The sequence below is a fragment of the Spermophilus citellus genome, assembly GCF_964194105.1.
Source record: "Spermophilus citellus genome assembly, chromosome: 5".
NCBI lineage: Eukaryota > Metazoa > Chordata > Mammalia > Rodentia > Sciuridae > Spermophilus > Spermophilus citellus.
In genome coordinates, this window is record NC_138186.1 from 54,673,543 (window position 1) to 54,698,624 (window position 25,082).

Genomic DNA, 25,082 nt, shown 5'->3' on the forward strand with positions numbered 1-25,082 from the left:
TCTTCTTTGGATTACCATTTCCAAAGGAAACAATACTGGAAAATGACTATGTAATTCACACTAAATCTGAGTCCAAGTTTGGTTTTTTACCTCCAAGATCTAACTACCCTTCTATCTTCTTTGTCTCATAAAAACTGAAGTCAATGAAGTTTGTTTCATTGAGAACACTCTTATCCCCTCTAGAAGCTGGATGGGAGATCCTGGAAACTATTCCCCAAGGTTTCATTAATTCCTGGGTCCTGTTCCCAGTTCTATGGCTCACTTGTGTCTATTCCCTGTGCCAGAGGCCCTGGCTTACACTTATGAGCCCAAGGTTCTTGGAGGCTGTGCTTTCTATTCTTTTCCTTGCTTTCTACCTGACAGACCCACCATCTCAGGCCTAATAGTTCAGTATATGCCATCGTTGTTTCCTAAGTTTCATTAATAAATGTTGGGAGAACAGTAGTACCAAAACAAATTCCAAAAGGAGATCTGGAATATGAACACTCATACATGAATATTCACTTCCTCACGTGCAGCATATGCCCCACAGTGAAGAACCTAAAGAATGTATTATTTTGCTTAGCAAAAGAGACACTTGCTCAAATCCTGTCTCCAAAAGGGGACTTTTCTTTCCTTCTTAGGAATTTTCACTGTTCTCTGTGACAATACCCCAATTAAGAGTTCTTTGCAGGGAGTCTTAATCTTATTCAAAGAAGATTTTAAAAACATAACTTTAACTAAAACCAAGTAAATCCCAGATATCTAACACATTTATCAAAGGTAACACAGAGGAGACTGTCATTCATGTATATTCTCTGAGCTTAGGGACATAGGGACAAGGTATGGGTGGGCAAATGGTAAATAGCCCATTTTGATAGGTGGCACAAAAGGGGCATTTTCCATAAGAAACAAAAAGACAAAGGTAGGGAAGCAGAGGACCCAATGGTGGCGAGCTCTGAGTGAAGGGTTTAGATTTGGCCAAATCCAATGCAGGATCTGCCTATGACAACTGTCCTGAATACAGAAGACCCTTTCTCCCTTATTTGCCTGAATGATGTCTAGGTCCTTTAAAACTCAGTTCAAATCCTCTCTGCAGTAGGACCACCCATAATTATGTTACAGTGCATCCTTGTATATCTCTATTATCACTCCTATCATATTTTACTTTATCGGTTTTTAGAAAGTTGTCATCCCCACTATATTATTAAATTCTTGAGAGGGACTGTGTCTTGGTACCTAAACCAGATCCCTGAAGTACAGCAGGTATTCAATAAATGCCTGTCAGGTGAATGTCTGAATAAATAACTCTTATCAGTAATAAAGTGGTATTGAGGGACAATATGAAAAAAAAAAAAAGAATGTTTAATGATTCACTAGGGAGGTTCAATTTGAACTTAATCCTGGGCCTAACTGCTTGGGAAGCAACTGTTCGCAGAACCAAATATAGTTTGTATCCTTCTAGAACGAAAATCAGACAACGGCTGTTTATGATAATAATAATGGGTTATTAGTGTCATTAACATCATCTCATGCTATGGGCTTATTAAGACACTAATTTATATTCTAAAATTGTAAAACAAAATGCAAAAAGAAAAGGACAACCCTGATCTATTTTCTCTTGTTCCAATCCCCCCACTACACACAAAAGGATCTCAACATGTTATTATCCTTTAAACAAAACAAAACAAAAAAGCCTGGATTCAATTGAATAACTTATGCACAAACAGCCATTTCTCAAAGGTCTTACTGAATATAAAACACAGTGGGGTTTTTTGTTGTGGGTTTTTTTTTCTTTTCTTAATAAGAAAATAAGAAGATTCTAGGTAAAAATAACAGATAATTTCTCAACTAAAAAAAACTGCAATTCAATCATAATATATGAAATTTGTTTATAAACAGCCAAAGCACAACAAACCAGGAGTAAAGAACATCAGGTTCACTCTGTAATAACAAAGTCTAAAATGATCTTAAGGGGAACAAAGGGGCAGGAAAATTCAAAGCTCTATTGACAAACTGACAAAACTCATCTAGATAAAGGATTGCCACACTCTCTTTGGAGAATTTTTAAAAAGGAAACTTCCTCAATTGTTCATCATTATTAGTATGTGTGCGCTTATAGTCTGGGTGCCTGTGACCAGCACCAGAGTGTGGTCACGGCTGCCCTCTCTCCCAGCATTCCTGGAAACCGCCCCTCCTAAAGAGGCAGCAAGCCTTCTTCTGGGCTCTAGGTCTCCTGTGCCAAAACAGAGCTATTCCTCTGTCCCTTTTATTCATTTGGTGCTGGGGACTGAGCCCAGGGCTTGGTGCAGGCTAAGGTGCTGTCACTGAGCCACACCCCCAGCCAAGCCCAGCTATTTCTTTACCTTACATCCAGCAGTGGCAAGGGACAACTGTGGAGCCAGAGAGATCTGGTTATAAATTCAGCTTTTCCAGGGCTCAATTTCTTCATTTTTACCGTTAAGATAGTGGTTTTTCTCTCATAAGGCTATTAGGAGAATGGCATTTGCCTGACCCGTGGCAAATGTTCAATAAAAATATTTGACTGCTCCCCTCCTGCCCATCCCTGAGGTCCTGCAACCCAGTCTCTCCTTATCCTCATTCCTCCTTTCTTCTCTTTTCTGATTTCTCATAAATATTTAGTGAATATATTTCCTTTTAAGTTACTCTTCTATTTATTTTAAAATTCCAAAAGAAGGTTAAAAAACGTATTTATATGAACTGAACAACAGTACCGCAGAAGCCCACAGACTATGCTTTGCAGATGATGACTCCAGGGCCAGCCAGCACCTGAATGTACATTTACGGACTCGGGGCATAATTAATGCTCCACATCAGTAGGAAGACTTAAATAGTACAAATAGTTTCACATGTTATTTCACAAATCACAGGCTTCAGAACAATTTATATTTAAATACGATTTTATAAAAAAAAAATTTCAAATTCTCTTTGGCTCTAAGTAAAATTGTTATAATTTAGCGACACCATGTGGCTACATTTTGCTTTGCATTCTTAGAAGAAAATGTTCCTCTGTAAGTAGGGTTGCTCTATGCTAGTTCAATTATGATATTCAAGTTCTTGGTAGAGGAAAAACTGAAACTGGATTGAACTCAATCCATTTTTTCAAGGTAAAACTATTCCTGCTTCTTTTACACCTGAATAAGGCATTTCTTAAATTATGAAGCTCTCCAAATACATAAAGAAAGTAAAGGCTCAGCATAACTTTTGCTAAGATTCTAAACCCTCCTGGTGAACCACTAAATAATGTCAAAGTGCCTGCCTTTAAAAGTAAATAAATGTATCAACACCCAGTTAGGGAGCCACAGGCAACAAAAGAGAAAAGAAAGAAGACACACAGGCTTTCATACACTGTTAATATGGCAGAGGGAGGACGCTTCCATAAATAGCATGCTTATTTTTTCATTTGTTTAAGTCTCCTAGATCTGCAGCACAGTGTAGGTACTAGAATCTAACGATAATGGGTGAAAAAAGTTATGCTGCATCTAATGATGGCAGGGATGAGGGGGAAACCTGGAATGTATGGTAGCAATAAAGGAGATGAAAGTACCTTATGCAAAAAACAGAACAGTTTTAGTATTCATCTAATGAGGCCTCCCACAGTAGACCAGCCACTCCAAATACCATTCCACGTACACCCGGGAAAGCCTAAGGGTTGAAAATAACCACCAGAAATGTCACTCCCTTCATCTCCCTTAAAACACCCACTCCCCTCTCTGGTCTTCCCTGACTACCCCCCTAAAATACAAACTCCCTCCCTTCACCCTGTCACTATCCAATGCCATCTTCCTAATGCTTGTGTTCTGATGTTGTTTATATCTGTTTCTCCCAAATTCCAGGAGTGCAGAAACCCCAGGGGTCTTCTTCAGTGTTATGACCTCAGTACTGAGCATAAAGTACAGCACAAAGTAGACACCTATTCATTGAATAAGTGAGTGAATAAACAGATGGATAAATGAGGAGAAATCTATTTCCTTGGCTGGTGAAGCATGCCTAAATTTCTTGTTGTAAGTGAAAACAGAACCATTCATTCCAGTGAGATGTTTATCATCACTATGGCCTCTAATGTAACCCCCGAGACCAGAAGACAGGCTGGCATCTGTAACACCCTTTCTTTTTTCTATGACACATTTGGCACATTGTAATTTCTCATTGTAAAAAAAAGAGGAAAATGGAGTGAAGGGAAACTACAATAATTAAAACATTCTATGATAGTCAAAGAAATCAATGGAACACAGAAGTACATAGGCTGGAATTCAGCACATGATAAATAGAGCCACTCACACTAAGAAATGTGGTAAGAAATCATTATTAAATGAATGGTTTTCGTCAACTGACTGATCTTACCTGAAAATACATGCAGAAAATATTCTGGATACATTTAATGTAGAGAGAGAAAAAAATTTAAGTGGTAGAAGAAATATATGAGATATATAGCATTCTTTAATGATGGAGTAAGGAATAAGGAACACTTTTCTAAACATGCTGTAAAACAAGAAATCATTTTAAAAGACAGATTTGAGTAAATTTTAAAAGTGAAAATTTTAAAAACGTTCAATATGGCAGAAAATATGAATAAAACACTAAAAACTAATAAAAATTGCACCATACATGATAGGCAAAAAGATAATTCCTATGATATATACACATAAATGTATCAATGTATCTATGCACAGTTCTCACAGCAAAAAAGACAATCATCCATAAAAAATATGCACAAGAAAATATTTTTTTAAATAAGAAGTAACAAAATTACTTTAACTCACTGTCAAAGTCAAAAAAAGTCAAAAAAAAAAAAAAAGGCAGATCTTACAAACCATAATTAATTACACTGGCACAAAGTTAACAATGCCTGCATTGATGAGGAAGAGGTATTTTCACATGCAATTGGGAAAAAATTGGATAAAGCCTTTCCACAGGACAAGTTTTATCAATATTTAAAATATATGCTACATGATAATATTATAATGAAAGACATTTCCATCTGACAATTAAAAATATAAGAAAGAAACCATGTTTTGCATTAACCAGGTTCATGTGGTCAAGCTGTACCTTTCTCAAGCCCATCTGCCTTGGCTTCAGTAAACTACCCTCCTCCAATTCTCCTCGTCTCTCTGACCAGCCCTTGTAGGTAAGTACTTCTGCCATCCATTCTCATCTCTTTGAGAACTTTGCTTTTAGCTCTACTATTCTTCTCCCTCAGCTCTCAGGTTTTACCCCAAAATCACATGTGCAATTCCAGCCACCAATCATGAAAGCTACTATGGTCTGGACATGTTCTGAGTGTCTCCCAAAGGTTTATGTGCTAGAAGCTTGGTCCCCAGTCTAACAGTTTCAAGGGGGGGGGGGGGAGTTTTAAGACGTGAGACCTACTGGAAGGTGATTAGGTCATGGGACACCACCCTGGAAGGGATTAATGTAGTTCTCACAGGATCAGGCTGATTCTCACAAGAGTGGATTGTTCTGACGTAATGGCCCTCCATGTGCTTGGACTTTTCTACACATGGCCATTTCTCTTTCCACTTTCCCACCATGTTTTGACATAGTCATGAAGGCCCTTGCTAGATGGCTGGCACCAGGTTGCACAGACTTTCCAGCAACAAGAATTGTGAGCCAAATGCCTCTTTTATTTACAAAGTACCCAGGCTCAGATATTTTGTTACAGCAACGGTGTTATCAAGTCTTCTTATATTTCAGCAATATTATTTGGCTGATAAATTAACAGCAAGTTGAGAAACAGCTAGATATTATTTTTTTTAAAATCCCCAAGGTACACGATATTTGCCACTCCTTACTGTTATTTTCTCTTCAGTCCTAGTCTCCACAATGTACAAAAACTATGGAAAGGACTAGGAGAGAGCTCACTAGATACCAAGATGGCAATGTGAAGCTTGCAGATCAGGGTAAAGCATAAATTGCCTTCCTGAGAAAGAAACAGCTGACAAAACATAATACAGTTCTGAGAGCACATAAAAGATTGCACATGAATTGATAAGCCCCTTTCATCTTCGGCTAGGAACTAAAGGGGATGATTGGTGTAAGTTTTGGGCTACATAGAACAGCTTCCACTTAACCCACAAAGATCCCTAAAAAGAGCTGACAAAGAGTAAATCATTTCCCTCCACTCACTATCATGGTTGGAGCAATCACTAGCTTTGATGCCTGACATTATCCTTACTGCTATTAGATAACATCCACTATCTTAGCAAGGTAAATCCTGACTGAATTACACTGCACAAGATATATGAATGCCAAATTTTATGTTATACTATGTATTTTACAAAAACTTTTTAAAATATTTTATCAAAAACAAAATATAAAAAAAAAACTGCTAGAAACACACAAAAATGGGCAGATTGTTAAGATAAAGAGAACTATTTTAAGACTTGTTTTGGACTGCTACATACAGATTGACGAAATTAAATGCCGAAAAGATATGGCTCCTGAAATAAGGAACAGTGTCCTCTGAGTGAAAGTCAGCATGGCCAAAGAAAATGGCAAGATGATTCTCCTCTGAAGATCAAACACCAGTTGATAGTCTCAGAAATTAGAAAAAATAATAAAAATAACTGTTACTTACTGAGCCTCTGTTTCTAATCAAGCACTGTACTGTGCTTAGTACTTGTAAATATGCTGCCATGCAACTCTCCCTAAAGAGGGTGTTGCTTCTGTTCCTTAAGATTGCAGATACCAGGGCTCAGAGACACAACTCCATCACAATGTCAGCAAGAGATGAGATCAGGATCTGAGAGAGGTTCTGACTCCACAGCCCATAGCTTTTCTATTACAATGATGATTTCTATTCAGTTTTTACTGGACTTAGAAAGAGGACTGAGTAATCTCCCTTTCCCCAATTCATGGAGTATCTCTTCTGTGGATGCAATGAACAAAATCTTTCATCAATACATTACAATTATATCCTTCAAGATTGACCTCAAAATTCACTTTCCTGAAGAACAGAAGGAAAGTGACATTTGCAAACAGTATAGAACCATTTACTCTTCTAGGTAGTTTTCCAGGATTCATACTCGCCTTAATGAATACAGTGATAAAAATCTACCAAAGAACATCTATACGTATTCATGTTACTTTCTCTTCCTTACATGGTACCTTGACACCATGAAACCTGTACTGAAAATTACAGGTTTACAGAATATCTACTGCACACAAGGAAACAGTCTAAGTACTATGCAAAATGCTAAAAGATTAGAATCTATACTTCTTGCCTCTAAACGCTTGTAATTTTAGTATCAGAAGCAAGACAAACTTGCAAAGGACACTGAAGAGAAAAGGTCACACACACACACACACACACACACACACACACACACACAAATTAACATAATGTAAACTGAACATTTAACATGCTAAGGAAATAAAGTCTTTATTTGCCAAGTGAAACTCCTGAAAGAAGTGTGTGTTGATCACTGTTTAGAGAGTCCATAAATGATTGTTAGAAACACCAAGACCTTCTTAGATAATCAATAGAAACTTATTCTTAGATTCATTTAAAAATACTATAAAAACTCTAAAAATTACCAAAGGCTTAGTTTATGAAATATGTAGCTGTTAATAAAGTAATAAGGTTTTAAAAAAATATTTCTCAGTAATGTGGGTATCAAGACTCCTTCCTTTTCTTATTACCACCATCTTGAATACTACCTTGGCTCAATTTTTTTCAGAGCAGGAAGCTGTTATACCAAGACAAAATCTAGCATCATAAATGCAATCAAGGTCTAAACACACAAAAACTATACTACCAAAGTCAAGGCCAGACAGGAGAGACAAAAGAAGAGAAGGATAAATAATACCCATTAATGCATAAAGGAAAGTATGTTTTCTAAAAGGCAGAGATCGTGACTACAGGCACATGTCTCCCTCCTAATAACTGGGGCTGTGAGGTGGGTAGAGCACATAGACTGTCCTGGCTGGTATTATAGCCATGATGATTCGTTCTGGGATTCATATTCTTAGGATTTCAAATCAAATACACTCCATATATCAGATGGTTTGACTGTTATCCTGCTTATTTTTTAATCCGATAAGACCATAATAAGCCAAGTCAATGTAGACTTGATCTCCTCCTCCACGTTGGGTCCCCTCTTTCACTTTCCACAAATGCCTAGACAGCTCAGAGATATGGCATCTTCACTCAATTTCTTGTCCCTCTTATTTTAATCCATTCAAAACTTCTGTGATAAAAGAAATGCCAGACCTCAGTCACTTTAGTCCCTCTTTGGGGAAATAAAATTGATGTTTTTCATTTTCACACAAGAGGATAGAACAAATATTCTGAGGAACAATATTATGTCCAGTCTTACCCATTAAAAAAAAAAAAAAAAAAAGTAGGCAACATTCTTTGCAGTACTAGAGGCTGAAAGGTTTTGTGGAGTTCTCAGGCTGAAGAGTTCAGCCTTATGCCATTAGCCTGTAAGTGTAACAAGTATGACGGAGACTTCTGAGCAGGAGATGAAGTGCTGTGGAACATCCTCTCAGTCACAGTGGAAGTCAGCTGGGGTTGTAGGGGAGTTGGGGAAGGGAACAGGGGAAGAACCAGCTCCACATTCTCTCTAGTTACTCCAGTCATATCCTTTCCCCTCTCTCCCTGTCACAGCTGATTAAATGAATCAAAGGTTTTCTGCCTCTGATCTTTTACTTGAATGTGAAGAATATCTGAGGGCTGGGGCTATAGCTCAGTGGCAGAGCATCTAGCTATCATGTGTGAGGCACTGGGTTTGATCCTTACCATGCAAATAAAAATAAAACAAATAAAGGCATTCTGTCCATATACAACTACAAAAAAAAAATCTAAAGAAATGTTTGAGAGCAATTTCATCATGAAAACAACAAAAGAATAAAACTACAGAATTTCAGAGGCCTTTAAGCACTTTCTCCATTTCCAATTGAATTTTATAAGTTTTGTAGAATTTCAGAAAGTTATTTTAAATAATGATTTAAACCTAAAGGGAGAATACAAAATATTAGAACAGTAGCTTTTTAAAAACAATCTTGGAGCTCGGGTTGTGGCTCAGTGGTAGAGTGCTTGCCTTGCATGTGTGAGGCATTGAGTTTAATTCTCAGCACCACATATAAATAAATGAGCAAAATAAAGGCCCATCCACATCCAACATCTAAAAAGAATATTTTAAAAAACAATCTCACCTGAGGCAGCAATACCTTAACAATAACAGAAGCTGAGGTGCTATGGTGGGAGGGAAGGTGTGGGTATGAAGTCCTGCAGCGAGTATCCCGGGCCCCAGACCCAGTCCCACCTAAAATACCTGTTCTGTCAAACCCATCTAGCCACGGACATAGAGGACAGAACACATGCACCCACTATCCAAAAACCTCCTACTGGCCCAAGCATTGCCAGAAAAGCTTCCAGAAGTCTCTCCTGGCTTCCGTGGGAAGAACACGCCCCTAACCGAGTCTGCTTTCCATGTACAGCAGGGAGTTTCAAAGGTATCTCCACTTCTCAAGTGTTCCCTGTCCCTTCTCATTCTTCACATTTTTGCACATAAATATGGTAAAAGGCATGTTGAATAGTTCTATATTGCATTCTAAATATTAAGGTGCATAATTTTCCCTAAGTTTTTTCTCCCTTGGGTTGTATTTGGTAGTTGATACCCTGAAAAACTTCTTCCACAACACAGAAAAATGCAGTCTCCATCTCAAAGCTCAAATCTCCTTAAATAAAAATCAAAATCACTTATTAACCATGAGAACTAACCTGCAGACACGAGCTGGAAAATACAACTTTTGCCAAGACCGACATAGATATTGCGAATGATCTATCACTCTGATCCAATCAAGTTCATCCATTGACACTTCAATAAAGTAGGAATAAGACCTATGAATCAAAAGGGAAAAGACAGGGGGAAAAGACATTAAAACAACAATACTAAGCTATACTTAAATAAAATGTTAAAAAGTACTAAAAATATAGAATTAACTAATTATATTTTCTGTACAACAAATTTTTATAATAATGAAAATTACGTATATCCCTCTTTCTTATCATTCACCACAGTGTATTAGAATTCTCTCTCAGCTCGTCTGTCTGCCTCATCAAATCACAAACTGCTTAAGAACAAGGACCACAGCTCAGTAAATATCAAAAGCAAGCAAGACATTTGTTCCTTTTCAAATATGGCCAGGATGTCTTGATCACACCATATTAGCAGATTAATAGAGCTGATAGGGAGAAGAGAGGGGAGGAAAAAGAAAACAGAGAAGCACTAAGTCCCTGGCCTAGTGCTTATCCCTTCCCTCTTGGGGGAAAGCCAACTTGGAATGGTTCCCCACAGAGGCTAGTGTATATCCTGCCACCTCTCTGTCTCCTACCATCCAGCACACACAAGCAGCCTGCAAAAAAATAAATGATATGGGTGAAGAGATAATGAGTGTTTCCTTTGGATACAACTTAAACCTAGCCAGCTAATAACCTGGCAGTAATGAAAATAGCCCATCATCCTCCCCAAGTCAGCTACCCTGCACCATTACATGCTGGTCCCATACTCGACAAATCTATATTCCTTGTCATAAAGCCAAATTTAAATTTGCGATGCAGTTATTACTTGTACTGTAATATCAACAGGAACAATCTTGGAAGATTTAGGTGACCATAAATGTCAGCCTGCAACCTACAGTTGTGACCAGAAAAGGTCAGCTTATTTTGTGTCATCCCCTCATTTTCTGCTGTACCCTCACCTCCCATTCATTTTATCACTCAGTCTCAAACTGGTTATAACCTTTTATTGAACCTCTCTGGGTTATCAGTAATCCAGGATATAATTTTACAACATGTCAAAATCTTTTTGGCTTAAGATTTTGAATTTTTCACCTCTGCTTATAATGATAACAATTTTTGTGAGAAAAGAACAACAGTTCCATGGTAAAGTTAAGCCCCAGTGAATATAACACAGATATTTAAACAAAGTGGCCTATATTAAATATTATGAAAACAATGATAAGTACTCTGTGTTTCAAATACACAAACCATTTCTCTTATTAATTTGTACTTTTGTACTAATTTCATCATTAATTAGATGAGCAAATGTTCAAGCTTTTAGAACTATGCCTATCACATAAAAGTAATGAAAAGTTTCATATAAATATTATCATTATATTGTTATTATTAATCAGAGACTCTTGGAAATGAGATGTGAGTTAGCTCCACTTTTACAATTAAACATCAAATCATATCCACCAAGACACATGTCAGGATATATATTAATAAAAAGGAAACCAAAAGTGATAACCCAGGGACCTTGTCCATCCACACACCTGCGAAATCCCGGCTCATCTCAGAGAGATTCCCTCATATACGACTCAAATAGCCCAAGAGGCGAGGGCAGTGGCCTTGAAGGAGAAACACACTATGCCCCATGAGGATTTCAGGGCATCATCACCATTACTAGTAAGCCCTTCATGACCAGGCCAAAAGGGCAAAAATAGGGCCCCTTTCCTGGGAGGGAGGGCTTAGGTCAATGATAAGCAGCAGCAAGACAATTCAGTTCTGGTACTTCTGCCATCATGGATGGACCCTAGAAGCCACTGTGGGTGAAAGTATCCCAGTGGCTGGAAGGCAGAATCCTGAAACCACTGAGGAACATGGGTCCCAGGCTGGAGCACAACAAATTTTTTCACAAATTTCTTTTGTTTTCAGGAGGATATTTATCCACATACTAAAAGACAATTTCTTCATCCATAGGATAAAATGCATGTAAAAGGTTGTTATAATATCCAAAAGTAAGGAATTGAGTGAACAATGTTAGCCTAAAAGGTACAATATAAGACTACCATTGAAAGTAACATTTTAGAGGAATATCCTCAAAACAGTAGAATGTTTAAAATGTATTAATTAAAAAATGAAGTTAACTTTTGTAAATCCTATCTTTATCTTTATTTTGTAACACTATATATGCAGGTGTTATGAGTATGTGTGTGTGTGTGTGTGTGTGTGTGTGTGTGTGTGTCTAGGCGATTTAAACACACTAGTTAAATACATGCAAAACTGAATAATGGGTGGAAAAGATTACTAGCAATTTTTATTTTCTTCTGAGTACTTCTTGATATTTTCCACAATAAACACATATTCACTACTTTTTTAAGAAGGAAAAAAAAAACAAAAAAAAACCTAACTTTGTGGCCATCTACTTTGGTTTTACAGATTTTAATGATTCATTTTAGTCATCATTCTGATGTTTATCTTGAAGCTAGTTCTGTGGGAGGAGCTTCAAGATAAACATCAGAATGATGACTAAAATGAATCATTAAAATCTGTAAAACCAAAGTAGATGGCCACAAAGTTAGGTTACCTCCATCAAACATAAATATCCGTTTCTCTCTAATGACTCACCGGCTGTCCCGGTCCCACAGGAGTATCCGTATGTGATTGATAATGGACGGCTGGCCTAGCTTAATCTCAATGCCTGAACGGCAGTCATCATCAATTGGGTGCCTAGAAAATCCGTGATCCAAATCATAATTTTGAGTATCACCATCTAATAAGGCAGACTTCAGCTCCCCTTTTACAACTTGGGCTCCATACTTCATAGTTGCAATGTTTTCTTCTGGAACTTTAATTAAAAATAGAAAAAGCAAGGTTAATGGTTACTTATTAAATAATTCTATATTTGGGAGGGGGGAGACAAAATTCTAGGTTTTAAATGATTCTCTTATCTGCATTTAATTTTAAAATGGCATAGACAAGTCTATGAGGGTAGAAGATACAGAAGATCTGTAAGGATTAAGACAATATCCAAAGTTCTAATGAAATGTCACTATCACACCTACGATGTGCCTGGAACTAAATCTTTTTAAGAAAAAGTTAATAATGTTAGAAAAGACATGTACTGGGATAAACCAATCAGCTCTGCTGAATTCATTCTGTTAGTAGCTTTAATTTAAGATTTACTGGACAAAGATAGCACGTAGAATGACCTGTATTGCCATCTGGACTAAGAGCAACATACAAAAGCAAAGCAAACAGGTCAGACATCTAATAAGAGAAGAGAAAGAAGGGTTCCAATGTAGCACAGCTGAGAGACACACATGGACATGTTGGATCACTTCATCTAGCTAAAAACCAAGACTACGTCTAGAAGAAAATATATTTCACCTCACTTGAGAATTTTTTTAAATGAAAATTCAGAGTCTGTCATCAAAATCAGTATTATGATTATTATTAATCCCTCTCTCCCTTCTCCAATATCAGATTTATTAAACATCTATTGTGCCTGGGACTTCAAAGTTTACTATGCAAATTATGTTCCACAGCTCTGGAACCTGTCTCCCAGATACTAACATTCTAAAACTGACACTCTCATAAAAAGAAAAGAGGCTGCATGTTAAGAGGCCGAGGAGGCACAGTTTAGACATGGCTCCACCTTTAACCACGTATGTCACTTCAGGGAAGATACCCTCTCAAACTTCACTTTCTTAAGAGGATAATACTACCCTGTCTGTCTAAGGATTGAATGAGGTGATGCTTGTAAAGCAGATAGTATGCTCTTAAAAACTGCCATTACTATTATTAAACATATATATATAAACACACAATAAGCCAACTATACAAGTTTATAGACTGTAAGTAAACACCAAATCCTCATGGCACGCATATGTCTTGGCTGTGTGATTTGAAGAAAGGTAAAGTGTGAGCTATAATCAAAGTGTTAGGGGAAAGATGGTAAGTAATTCACCACTGCACATTTCTTGGAAAATTGGTTTTTCAAAACATTTAGAATGGGGACCAGTAAAAAGCGTGGCTCCAGAAGAGGACAATAAATACAGCTGAAAAGTGGAGGGTGGAATGGGATCTAAGCAATTAGCCAGAGACTGAGGAGACTCAGCAACCACAACTGCAGTCACTCTCAGCTGCTTGCCATCAGAAGCGGAGTGGCACAGACTGATGACTTTCTAAGGTCTGTTAGCTTACGATAATCATGCACGTTCTTCCTGTTCATTTAACAAACCTTGTGTAATGCGTATACTAGGTGCTACACACTGTTCTAAGCACTTGACAAATACCAAATCCTTTGAGAACAGTGCTTCTAACACATCCATTTTGCAGATGAGAAATGGAGGCAGAGAAAAGTTAGATGCACTTGCTTGCCCAAGGTCATACAACCAGCAAGTAGCAAAGCTGAGGTCAGAATCCAGGCAGTCTGTCTGCAGGGCCCCACGTTTAACACAGTGCTGTGCTGCCTCCCTGTGAGGATTCTGATGGCATGGCCACACCTTTTCTCTTTCTAACCCCCACTTCCCTCCAAGGTTGCTTAAGACCTAGAGGAAAGAAACAATCTCATACAGATTTTTAAAAAAATAAAAATGGGAATTGGGATTTTTTAAAATATTTTTTTTGTAGTTGTAGATGAAGTGCTGAGAATCAAACCCAGTGACTAACACATGCTATGCAAGTGCTCTACCACTGAGCCATGATCCCAGCCCAAGAAGTGGAATTTTAAAGTGAAAAAAAAAAATCTAGATTTGAGATTCAGACCCTATTATTCACTGTCCTTCAGTGAGGCTTCTTAGTCTCTCTAAATCTGTTTTCTTGGTTGAACCAGGGTTACTTTACCACTGAGCTACATCCCCATCCTTTTTAATTTTTGAGATAGGGTCTCACTAAGTTGCTAAGGCTGGTCTTGGCTTCCACCACCACTGAGATTCTAGGTATTTGTCAACATACCCAGATAAATGTGTTTTCTTATCTAAAAATAATAAATAATCTTTTTTTTTTAAAGAGAGAGTGAGAGAGGAGAGAGAGAGAGAGAGAAAGAATTTTTTTTTTAATATTTATTTTTTAGTTCTCGGCGGACACAACATCTTTGTTGGTATGTGGTGCTGAGGATCGAACCCGGGCCGCACGCATGTCAGGCGAGCGCGCTACCGCTTGAGCCACATCCCCAGCCCCAATAAATAATCTTTTTCTAACCCATCTCCTAGGGTCGCTTTAAAAACAAAACTATACTACAAGCAACATATGCTAAAGTACTGTGTAAGTACATAGGCTTCGTTTCAGTCAAGAAGTTTATGAGGGGCTGGGGTTGTAGCTCAGTGGTAGAGCACCTACCTAGTATGTGTGAGGCACTGGGGTCAATCCTTAGCACCAAGTAAAAATAAATAAAGGTATTGTGTCCACCTACAACTAAAAAAAAAAGATTAAAAAAAAGAAAAAAGAAAAAGATATTTATGAGAACTCATTTGATACCAGGTACTGTAAAAGCAGCACTGGGAGTGACTTGGTGAATCAGACCAAGATGGGTCCTTCTGACCCCTCCAATCTAGAGATGAAGTACTTTATAAACAAGCAAACAAGGCTTCAAATTTGTGCTTTTCAATATCATTAACCACTTGGTAATTTATATATATATATATATAATCAATCATTAACCACTTTGTCCCTCCTTGCTAGGAATAAAATGTAGAGGCACAAAATCTGTGGTTGCTGACCACTGGAACCATCTCCTCTATTTCTGACACCACCAGGAGATAAATTTAAGCCAAAGAGGGGAACATCAAGCTTTCAGATTTAGAGACTGATGCCACCTTTGATTTTCTCTTAACATAAGAGTTACAGTTAAATAATGAATTCAGTAGGAAAAGTGATTATGAAAAAAATTCAAATCATAAAAAATCCAAACCATGAATTTTCTTAGTAACCTCTATTGGTAGAGAAAAGAGTTCTCAAAAAATACAAGCTGGTAGGGAACAAATAAGATAGTAGAGAGAAGTCATGATTTCCTTTATACTTATAATTTTAATGAATTTTATAAATATTAAAAAAATTATTGAAACTCTATACTAGTAGAAACAAATCAATTATAAGAAAGGAAAAATGGGGCAGGACCTGTCCCTAGGTACATAGTGCCAAAATCTGAGTGGTGCTGGAGTAGTATCCTGTGAGTTTAATATCTTTTTGTTCTTCATCATCTTTTATTGGACTCTCTATTACATGTAGCTTCAAAATAGATTATATGGATCCAGACTTAGTTCTCTGCTCAATGGACTCTCCTTACCCAATTCTGTCACCTAAATCATCTTCTACTCCCCATCCTGATTTCCCTAAAGAATGTGTGAATCCTCCTCCCTGATACTCCCCATAACAAACACAGCATTACAAATGACTTTCTTAACAACTCCTGTCTTACCTTAGTTTTCTCCATTATCCCCACTCTCTACAGGCCTCCTTTCCACATTCACCAATACTAGTACTCGAACACACCACAAAGTGGAAATTTAAAAGATCCGCAGCAGGAGAAACTAAGGAAGAGTACTGGCCTCAGCAGGCAGAAGTCCAGCACTTTTATTTTAGCTTAGGCACTGACTTTACTTGGTAACTTTGGATAGTTACCTAGAAAGATTCTAGAACTAAATGTGAACTTCATTCTGTTTATTTAAACAACAAAAAACAACAAGACCTGAGCTGCCTACTATGTGCCTGCTGTCCTGGACCCAGCCCTCTGGAGCTCACCATCTCATGAGACAAGAGCACAACTATGCACACTAAATACCTCTGCAGAGAGAAGCTCATTAGAGACAATTCATGAATCCCTAGTTGACAGGATTTCCACAACACAACAAACTACAGCTGGGAAGATACAACCGTAACAAAAGTCCAAGAGCTTTAAAAGCATGAAAGGTTCAGTATGCACTATCTTTCTGTGATGATGAAGCAAATTCTAGTTTAGAAATCAGGAAAGGATTCATTTATTTATTTTAAAAGTCTATATTCAGGGATTATGCTAGGCGCTGGAAAAATGCAAAAAAAAAAAAAAAAAAAGACATAATTAAGTCCTTAGGAATTTCAGTCCAATAGGAGCCTAGGCAAGTAAACAACTAGAATATCACAGTAGCAAAGCTCCCCATCTGATGACTAGAACTATGGAAACAGGCACAGGGTGAACGGACAAATTTAAACACACACACACACACCAATAAATTGACTTTTGCCCAATACAAAAATCTTGAGAATAGCATTTGTGATGTAGCTCCCTGTTATAAATAGGCAGAAACAAGAAATTACTGTTCTCTTTCCCAAAGTCTAAAGCCTGATATATACAAAACAAAGTAGCTCAGCCTTAATAGAAAAAGCACTAACTTTCAAGACAGAAATCTCTCCATAGCCAAGATAAAACCAAATGTTGAGATGTTACAGGTATTTCAAATAGCCTAAAGAAAAAAAAAATTTCATTAAAAAGTTAATTTCTCTCCCCCAGCCATATAGATAAATGCTCATCATTATATATGCATAAAACTAGTCTAAACTACTTTCCAGAAAGACCAGTCATCACTGGTAAGTTAAAAATATCCCCTGGATCTTCTTTTTTTAAGGAGGAAAAAATATCTCTTTAATTTTATAAAAGCTTCAGGACATGCATTTTTAAGAATTAAACCTTGTGCTAATCAAATATAATGAATTCAGAGAAAAAGCATTAGAGTCCATGCTCCTGTCCCCAAGGTAGGACCTCCTTCCGTTTCATGAAAAGTCCCTAAAGACACAAAACATAGGGCCAGGGAGGAGCAAACCAAACAAATAAATTCTGTCAATAATTCCAAAGTAAGCAGACCTATCTTTTCAAACCATCAGAAACAATTCTGAAACTTTAGAACTTTTCTCCTAATTGAAGAAATTTGATAAAAAATAATGCTAGGGGGTCTGGGGTTGTGGCTCAGTGGTTGAGCACTCATCTAGCACATGCGAGGCCCTGGGTTCGATCCTTAGCACCACATTAAAAATAAATAAATAAAGGTATTGTGTCCAACTACAACTAAAAAAATAAATATTTTAAAAAGTAATAATAATGCTAGGGCTGGGTTGTGGCTCAGAGGTACAGCACTCACCTACCATGCATGAGGCACTGGATTCAATCCATAGCACCACATAAAGATAAAATATTTTTTCTACCTATAACTAAAAAATAAATTTTAATAATAATAATAATAATAATAACAACAACGACATGAATGTTTGGATAACGGCTTAGAAAATAATTAACATCTTTATGCTATGCCTCCTTAGTATTTATATTATTGATTTTACTATTCAAACACTTGAAAAGTCAGGGAAAAAAACAGCTTGCTATTTAATCATTATTCAAGTTTAGAAGCTAGATAAAAGATTACCAAACATTTACATTATCTGTTCCTGGAGCTCCCCCTGAATTACTCCAACATGAAGAACTGAACATTGATGAACAATAATCATAATCAGTGCATCATTCTATAACTGAGTGCCTCTCCTGGCTGATTATGCCTTTCACAGGTAATCTCATGGGTTTATTACAATCCAGATCTTATACCTATTTGTACCAGCTGAACAAATCCAAGCTACCAGTAACTATGTGAAATGTCCAAAGTACCGCCTCATTCCTGCAGCCATGTCCTAAGCCTGTCCCCTTAACAAATCCAATTCCAAGGTCCTATCAGCAGCTCAGATCAAATCTAGAACAAGAAGGGATGGCAGGGAGTTTCCATAAGAAAGAATACAACAACAAGGATTTGAAAGTCTAAAATTAACTACTACCCCACCCTCCATCCACCCACACTTCAACCAAGGCTGATCCTCAGCCAGCACCTCTTCCTGGACCCTCTTAACCTGTTTTTTGCCACTACCACAGTATTTCTCTACTACCTTTTACCCCACATATCAGATAGCTGACACATCCTATCTGCTGTCTGTTCAAACATATGTGGCCTAATTCCCTGTGTAGCCAGCTTCCGTTCAGACTACTTACCAACTCACAACTTTACAGCCAAAGCCTCCTCTCAATTCTTACTGGCCTTGACCTCCTAGCATCATGAGATGCCATAAACCACGCCCTTCATATAAAAGCTCTCCCCTCAGTCTCTATAGCAGTCCTCTGTCTCAGTGGTCTCTCCACCTCTCCAACCCTTCCTTCTCTACCTTATGGCCCCTAGCCATAGGTCTTCCCCATGTCTCAGACTTTGATTTTTATTTCTTTCTCTATATTCTAGTCCAGGTTTCAATTCTTTTTATCACCAGCTTTGACTGCTTCCTATCAGATATTTCTTTTTAATTCAGTTACCAAGAGTCTGCTATATGCTATTCAGTGTGTTAAATGGTAATGACACAAAGATCAATGAGATCTACAAAGATCATCTCTGCCTTCAAGGATCAAGACATGTAAACAAATATGTTTAAAATAATGTGATCAATGGGACAACTCCCACACAGATGTTGAGGAAGAACACTACAACAATGGCTTTCTATATTGAGCTTTCTATACACACATTATTTTTGCACATTATTTGTACACTTTATTTCAATTAATTCTTGTAACAATAGTAAGAGATACAAAAGTAAAACTCTTCTATTACCAGATCATATAACTGGTAAATGACTAATTCAGGATTAGAAATAAAGTTTGTCTGGCCTCAAAAATCAATACTTTTTGTCTATGCCTAGTGAAAAGAAATCTAGATCTGATGAGTCAGGAGATGAATCCAGGCTAAGGATACCTGTTTAAGATCAATCAGTATTTCAAGCATGTCTAACACCATGGTCAAGGAAGAGATCACTCAGAGAAATGACTAACATTAGACAGAATTTACAGCTTAAATGTCCCAGAAACCCTCAAATGCAATAAATCAAAAACCAAGCTCAGCCTATATTTCATTAACTCTAAGGAATGTCTTTCAAATTTCAACAATTCTGAAATTAGGATATCATGGAGTGCCATGATTTAATTGGCAGTATTCTTTTCTTTGTGGTACATAAAATAATAATGCCTCAGAATTTCTGGCTTCTTCAATTTGAAAAAATATGTTAACTTTATCCTAAATTTGGTACCCAACTTTAAATCCCTTGAATCACTAAAATCTAATATTTTTCCATAATATCCCTCCTATACATCCATTATTTTCCATTTTTTCCTGATACCACCTGGTATAACACTGTTATCAATTGTGTACAGATTAAAAGCCCTCCTCACTGGTCTTCCTAAATTCAGTTACTCCCTATTCCAAATCATCAAGGACAGCACCACAGATCAATCTGCCCAGGCCTCAACTGTGCACCTGCTGCTGTCCCTCTGCGCTCCCCATGCATAACAAGGACATTCCAAGCAGTTTCAAAGACTTCCATGATTTGGCTTGAAATGACCTATACATAATTTATTATTAATCAACATAAGCCTTCTATTCTTTTTTATTATTATTTAGTTATAGATAGATAATACTTTTATTTTATTTACTTATTTTTATGTGGTGCTGAGGATAGAACCCAGTGCCTCACATATGCTAGGCAAGTGTTCTACCACCCACTGAGCCACAACTCTAGCCCCATAAGCCTTCTATTCTAATCAGGCTCTTCTAGATGTGGCCCCTCAAATGCTCTAACCTCTATCTAATTAGCCTCATTGGTCTTCCCACCTGAAATTCACCCAAAACTGATGCCATTCAAATCAAACTTGAGCTTCATAAGCTCCATGAAATCTCCCTCATTCTAAGCCACTCTCTCTGAAATGGCATAGCATGTACCCTCTTGGACACTGTATTTAAGTTTCCATGCAAGTTATATCTTATATCACAATGAAATTAAAAGGATCAAAGGTAGAGACTGTTTTTTTACACTTATGCAGCATAATTTAGTGGTTACTTACACAGACTCTGAAGTCAAACTACATAGGTTTGATTCTTGGCTCCTTGTTTTTCTGTGAGACCTTGGGCAAGTTACTAATGTCTCTGTGCTTTCTCATTTGTAAAATTAGTTAAACATAAGAACTACCTCACAAAGAGCTATGAAATCTAAATGGTCAGGTTGGAAGGACCTGCTCTGCCTGCACAGTAAGCATTTGATAAGTGTTAATTGCTATTATTTTCACTAATAAAAAAATTTACCACATAAGTATTGAAAATGCCATATCAATGTTAAATATCAGGGCTGTTATTTAGAATCTCCATGTCTGTAATACCAAAATATATACACAGCATGTACTAAGTACTTCTCTGATGGAGGAAGAGAAGAAAGGTCTTAGGATACAAAGCAGCTTTTCAGAAAAATGATTTCTGATATTCTGGGGAATAGATGAAATCTGTCCAGGAATGACTAGAAATATTCATGTGGGGGTCTAATAAATCTCAGGAAGAATTTATAGATAATAACAGGAAAGATATTCCATAGGAACTAGAGATGTTTAGCCCTACATATACCATTTATACCTGCACTATGGTTTTGTAGCAAGTAGCTACAAATGGCAAAAGATGCAAATAAAACTTTTGGTGAATTTAGGATAACCAGGTACTTACTGAGCATGCCTCTATAATTGAGGTCCATATCCCGGCTCTCCGACCGTACTTTAATAGCATCCAGAATGGCGTCCGGAGACAACAGTCCCGAGGGCCTCACAACATTGAGAAGTTCAGTGAGGCTCATCAAAGGTAAACGCACAGCCTGCATGATTTCCACATGATTCTCCTTTGAGTTGTGCTTACACCAGTTTAACAAGGCTAAGAAAATATCTTTTTCAGGAGCCGCAAATGAATCTCTTAACACAATGTTTAAAAGTGCTGTCTGAAAATGATAAAAAGGAAAAATCCAGTTATGATTGAGACCAACCATGTGTACAATCAATCAGCCTAGGCTTTACAGAACTGCAAATATCACTTATATTTAGATAATTCCTTCTGACCTTCATCTTTCCTTATGCCACTTGCTTATTATGGCTGCCTTTATAATAAGAAAGGATGGTAGCACCTTTCCTTCCTGCCCAGGTACCTTGTACTACTAGATGGTCTCTCCAATACATCTGTACCTGTCTTTTTTAAAATAGCAGGAAGAAAAGTGACCAAGTGAAGAGCTCTCAATACATAACAAGTTCTTTAGGAGAACGTACACTTGTAAATCAATAAGATACATCTGGCATTTGAAAATTAAAAGACTTGAGCAAAATAGTTTTACTCTACCTATGATAGTGAATTTTGAGCCAGCCAAAAAAAAAAAAAAAAAAAAATCAGTGTTTTAAATACATCAATGACTCATCAGACTTTATCAATTTTCCCTCTTGCTAAAAAAATGATTAAGGGCTATGGTCATGGCTCAACTGTGGAGTGCTTGACTGGCACATGTGAGGCCCTGGGTTCGATCCTCAGCATCACATAAAAATAAATAAATAAAGGTATTGTGTCCAACTACAACTAAAATATATACATATGTATTTTTTTTTTTTAAAGAATGATTAGTTGCACTCTCCGTCAGAGAAATACAAAACCAAGAAGTAGTATGGACCCTATTTGGCTGTCATCATCCTGAAAACAATCACCCAACAGCACAGTCTCTTTTGCACATAAAACTTGCCAGAAGACTCTTAAAAGAAAACAGAATCAATTAGCTTCTCTTCTTCTCTGATCTACAGTCCCAGCAAGCAGAAGCAAGTGGCTAGACAGATATCATTGGTATCAAAGAGGTTCTTTATTTTTTGTTTTTAGTTCATTATTGTATTGCCACTGTACCATGCCTACAAACTACTTGCAAACAACAACACACCTTGGAAAGGGAGAGGAAACCTTCACTTGAGAGCACCTCCTGAGCATTTCTGTCCATGAACATGCAGCACATACAAGTTAACTTGGGAAGTGAGTAGAGACTGGCGACATCAAAAGTCATACAGACATTCTGAATGTTAAGTATGGTGCAGAGATACTCAGAAGTAGAATCCTCCAGCTCTGGAAATCCATATTTATGAGCCAGGCTCAAAAAGTCCAGCAGCACCTCCTCCTTCTCATCTGTCAGTGTCGCCCGCCCAGTGTAGATATATTTGAGTAGCATTGTGAATGCTTCTGCAGTGGTGTCTTGAAGAGGGATTTCTGCTTCAGGCTGAGACTCCCGCATTCCACCATACAGCAACGCTCTACACATCAGAGAAGAAACACAGGAGGAAAGCCTCAGTAAAATTTGCTACAAGATATGTGAAATAATAGTTATCAGTGTTATACAAACATACATTTGTTTAATGGCACAAAGATCCAGGTGAAAAAATGAAAAGTAATATTTTAAATGATTTGTTAAAGCAAGAAGAAGAAGAATTTAAAAACCATTTGAATTAATTTCATAAACAACTGAACTAATGAGTTATCCTGAGAGCTTAAGATTAAATAGGAAATTGGAAGTCATCCTTTAAGAAGAACAATGAAATCAATATAAAGATGCTAAAAATCAATTTGGCAGTTTAAAAACTAAATCTCTATACGAAAAGATGTAACCAGATCAAATTAAAAACAACAATCAGATGTGATTTTCCCCTGTCAGACTGGTATAAATTAGAAAGCCGTTTAATATCCAGAGCTTCGAAAGCAATAAGAAGGTTCTTTCCTGCACTGCTTTGAGAGTATATAAAAATGGGCCTCCATTTTCAGAAAGTAATTTAGTAATTGAAATCTGAAATGTGTATACCATTCAAGTCAGTAATCTCTCTCTCAAGACTCAACTATAGAGAAATAACATAGTAAAGGTAAATACAAAAGAATATATACTGAAACACTGTGGAAACCTCAATAGGAACATGGTTGAATATGGCTGAAAAATAATGACATAACATTCTATGCAGCGATTACAAAGACCAATGGAGACTGATAAGTACTGTCTTGGAAAGATCTATCTTGGTTCTCTCCCAAGATATAGCAGACAAGTAAGGAAGGTTCCATGCTTACTGTGAAAAGTTACTCTTGTATAGTTAGGTTGTCCTTACCTGGGAATTGATAGGCTTTTGGGACAGCGGTTAGGCCTCTTCTGACTGCCGATAGTTTGGTTTATTTTGCACAAGAATAGTGTTCAATGAGAATCTATCCAAGAAAGTCTTGGTAACGGCTCTGAGTTTAGCCAATGAGTCATCAAATATTACAAAGGTTCGATATTCAGAGAGACATTAAGAAAAAGTGAGGGAAGTACACTGCATTCACTCAATATGACCTCCCAATTTCTAAAAAGTATTTGAATTTAAGAATATACTGATAACCTCAAAGATGCCCACAGTTAGTTCCAATTATTTTTGAATACTGTAAACTGCAAGGTATACATATTCAAAAATATTAAACATAAAGCTGAAAAATTCTGACTTAATGAAGAGTAGACCTTCCCCCCCACACACTGGGGATTGAACCCAGAGACACTTAACCACTGAGCCACACTCCCAGACCTTTTTTTTATATTTTATTTAGAGACAGGGTCTCCCTTAAGTTGCTCAGGTCCTCGCAAAACTGCTGAGGCTGGCTTTAAACTTGAGATCCTTCTGCCTCAGCCTCCCTAGCTTCTGGGATTACAGGTATGTGCCATGATGCCCAGCAGGAGGAGACTCTTAAAAAACACTTTAATAGGGACTGGGGCTGTAGCTCAGTGGTAGAGCGCTGGCCTAGCATGCATGAGGCACTGGTTTCGATCCTCAGCATCATATAAAAATAAACAAATAAAGTAAAGGCATTCTGTCCATCTACAACTACTACCAAAAAAAAATTTTTAAAAAACACTTTAATAGTAGTAAGTAGACCAAAAGTGAGAAAACTTAAAGATACACAAAAGGAAAAATGTGCAGAGGTCAGAGGCTGGTAAAAATAATGACCTGGCCAAGGTCAGATGAGTTGGCTAAGGTACTAAGGAAACTGAAAAGGAGAGTGTTAACAGGAATCTGTAACAAAACTCCTCCCATCTTTTCTAAGCTCCTGATTTCATCTATAGTAGTATTTTATTTGAACAAGATGGAAGTGTTGAAAATGTTCATAAGGGACTCTAGCAGTTCTAGCTAGAACACATATTTCCAAGAGACACACTTTATTACAACAAGTGTGAATCTGGGTGTTGCTGTTTTGCCATCTTAGTTTGTTTTATGCAAAACAGTTAACCGTCAGCAGTTGGGAGAGGCCTAAGCACCTTCACAATCGCTGTCACAAGAGTCTGACAATTCCCAGTAAAGGACAAGTTAACTGTATAAGAGGGAACTTTTCACAGTAAATATGGAACCTTCCTTACTCACCTCCTGTACCTCAGGAAAGAGTCAAGACAGATCTTATAAAAGCCAATGTGCCATTTTCGCTAGAAGGCAACTAAAATTTTAGAGGCATGGGCCTCT

General features: G+C 37.3%; 1 protein-coding gene across 2 annotated transcripts in view; it reads right to left on the reverse strand.

Moving 5' to 3' along the window:
* The window catches only part of BTBD9 (BTB domain containing 9), a 404,071-nt gene that overhangs the window by 335,617 nt on the left and 43,372 nt on the right, over window positions 1–25,082 (reverse strand). For both annotated transcript variants that reach the window (XM_081294490.1, XM_081294491.1), the window contains exons 3-6: window positions 22,508–22,871; window positions 21,271–21,535; window positions 12,359–12,578; window positions 9,728–9,847 (exon numbers count right to left, since the gene is read on the reverse strand). In XM_081294490.1, the coding sequence (XP_081150616.1) occupies window positions 9,728–9,847; window positions 12,359–12,578; window positions 21,271–21,535; window positions 22,508–22,871 (969 nt within the window). The remainder of the gene's footprint in view (window positions 1–9,727; window positions 9,848–12,358; window positions 12,579–21,270; window positions 21,536–22,507; window positions 22,872–25,082) is intronic.